General features: G+C 46.1%; 2 protein-coding genes across 2 annotated transcripts in view; both read right to left on the bottom strand.

Annotated features, from left to right (window-relative positions):
• The window catches only part of rnf183 (ring finger protein 183), a 13,426-nt gene extending 12,056 nt beyond the window's left edge, over window positions 1–1,370 (bottom strand). Inside the window, exon 1 of the mRNA XM_017439496.3 lies at window positions 840–1,370. The gene's annotated coding sequence lies outside the window, so the exon portion shown is untranslated. The remainder of the gene's footprint in view (window positions 1–839) is intronic.
• Window positions 1,371–1,510: 140 nt separating this feature from the next.
• The window catches only part of dhx16 (DEAH (Asp-Glu-Ala-His) box polypeptide 16), a 19,687-nt gene continuing 19,007 nt past the window's right edge, over window positions 1,511–2,190 (bottom strand). Inside the window, exon 22 of the mRNA XM_025002343.2 lies at window positions 1,511–1,961. Within this exon, the coding sequence (XP_024858111.1) occupies window positions 1,833–1,961 (129 nt within the window). The 3' untranslated portion in view covers window positions 1,511–1,832. The remainder of the gene's footprint in view (window positions 1,962–2,190) is intronic.

Here is a 2,190-nt window from a genome sequence, read left to right as displayed (position 1 = left end):
GTAGAACCCTGAGTAGAACCCTGGGTACGGAGCAGTAGAACCCTGGGTAGAACCCTGAGTACAGAGGATTAGAACCCTGATTACAAAGGAGTAGAACCCTGGGTACAGAGCAGTAGAACCCTGAGTACAGAGCAGTAGAACCCTGTGTAGAACCCTGAGTAGAACCCTGGGTAAACTCAGAGCCACACCTATTTAAAGGCTCTGACTTCATTTCCTGTTTTAGAATTTAAATTCTGATTCTTTTATTTATTCTAAAGTTCTTCACGGTTCCACGTTCTTCTTCCTGATTGAGCTCTAAGCCACGATGAGTCATGGTTCTGTTTGTTTCCTGCAGTTACAGGAGAACACCGAACATTATTAGAATTATATTTAAATGTAGGCGTTACATTAAAAAACATTTTAAATGATAACTAAGATCAAATAAACTGTTAATATTATTTAATCCTTTGATCTTCTGGTTTAAATAAAGTTTCCTGCAGGTTTTTATTCGTAAAGCACTTTGTGTTAAACTCGCATTTATAAATAAAGTTTGAGCAGGAAGGTGTTCCTGCTCCGAGTTTCTGACCGACAGAAGAGTTGATTTTCTCTTTAACTCAAATAAAACATCATTATTTAACACTTCAAACATGGAGAAATAAAAGTGGGCTACAGCCAGCTGCTGCCGCTTCTCCTTCAGTTAAATCATCTGTAACTGAAATCAGCAGCAAACAGGGAGGATTAATCAGGATTTATGGTTTTTAGGCTGTGAAGTGACGCCACTGGAAGTTTTCTCATCACTGAAGGTTTCACAGAAAGTCCACTGAGCTGCAGCTCAACACAACAACACAACAACCGCTCACCTGAAGCTGGAAGCTGAAGGTCGGACCGAGCCGTCAGAACCGATCCAGCGTCGGCTCCCAGGTGTGTTTTTCATCAGGACTGAAGTGCGCCTCCTGCCCTGTCCTCCTCCGCTCTTATCGCTCGTTTCCTCCTCCCCTCCCTGTTCTGGTCGGACCAGTCGGACCAGCTGCAGACATCCATCCCTCCTCCCGTCTCCCTCCCGTCTCCCTGGCACATACACAAATATTCAGGACATTTATTGAAATAATTCAGGAGGGACAGATTCCCTCTCCTGAGTCTGACTTCAGATCAGAGCTCGGGGCTCAGAACGTGATGGAGAGGCGACCGCGGCCGTTAGCCAGAGGAAAATTCCTGTCAACACGCCTTGTATCTGCAGCTCATTCCTGCCATACCTTCGGCTGACGCCCAAAACAAGATCAGCTGAACGTTTCAACACAGATTCCCATCAGGAATCCTCCGCGTCAGACAGAAACGATTCAGTTCAGGTGTAGGAAATAAACTCGAGACGAGTGTGTGTGTTCAGACAACACACACACAGAGAACCAGCAAACTGAACAGAAGGTTATTCAAATGAAGGAGCTAAAAAAAAACCCAACCTTCAGTTAACTTCCTGTTGCAACAACAAGCAGAAAACTCACCACCTTATTTCAACGAACTGCCAGAAACCAGCTGCTTGGTAAACTTTTATTACTGCAGATTAATCAAAAGATAAGAAATGATTTAGTTTCCTACAAACATTTTGACAGAGTTGTCCAGAGATAAAAGGCTGCTGGGGTTGATGTGGTTTATCATTAAACGGGTCAGGAAGTCTGTCGGGGTCAGTTTTCCCCGAACTTCTGTCCAAGAGTTTAAAATAAACTCTTCCATAAACACTTCTGGTGTTTCTTGTGAAACCCCCTCAGGTGTGGGCGTCCGACACGTTTGTTTCCTGCAGCCCGGCCCGACGCCGCGGCGTGTTCTGAGTCTCGCTCCGGGTTTCAGTCCCGTGAGCTTCAGCCCAGCTCCTCCTTCGTTTTGCCCTGCTTCCGGGGCATCTTCTTGCTGCTGCTGTCCTCCAGCTCTTTGCTCTTGTAGTAATGAGGAGCCACTTCCAGCAGCCAGCTGCTGTCGATCTCGATCACCTGCAGACAGGAGAGAGAGGGGAGAACATTTATCACCATCCTGAGAGCAAATGGTTAAAAGATTAATCTGCTCTGACCTTCAGTACAACATCATCCCCAAACCCAGTCCTGTTAGGAGCTCTAAACCCGGTCCTATTGGAGCTCTAAACTCGGTCCTGTTGGAGCTCTAAACCCGGTCCTATTGGAGCTCTAAACTCGGTCCTGTTGGAGCTCTAAACCCGGTCCTGTT

This window comes from Kryptolebias marmoratus, linkage group LG16, assembly GCF_001649575.2.
Source record: "Kryptolebias marmoratus isolate JLee-2015 linkage group LG16, ASM164957v2, whole genome shotgun sequence".
Lineage (NCBI taxonomy): Eukaryota > Metazoa > Chordata > Actinopteri > Cyprinodontiformes > Rivulidae > Kryptolebias > Kryptolebias marmoratus.
The sequence above is the reverse complement of the archived record's forward strand: the minus strand, read 5'-3'. Positions and strand labels throughout refer to the sequence as shown.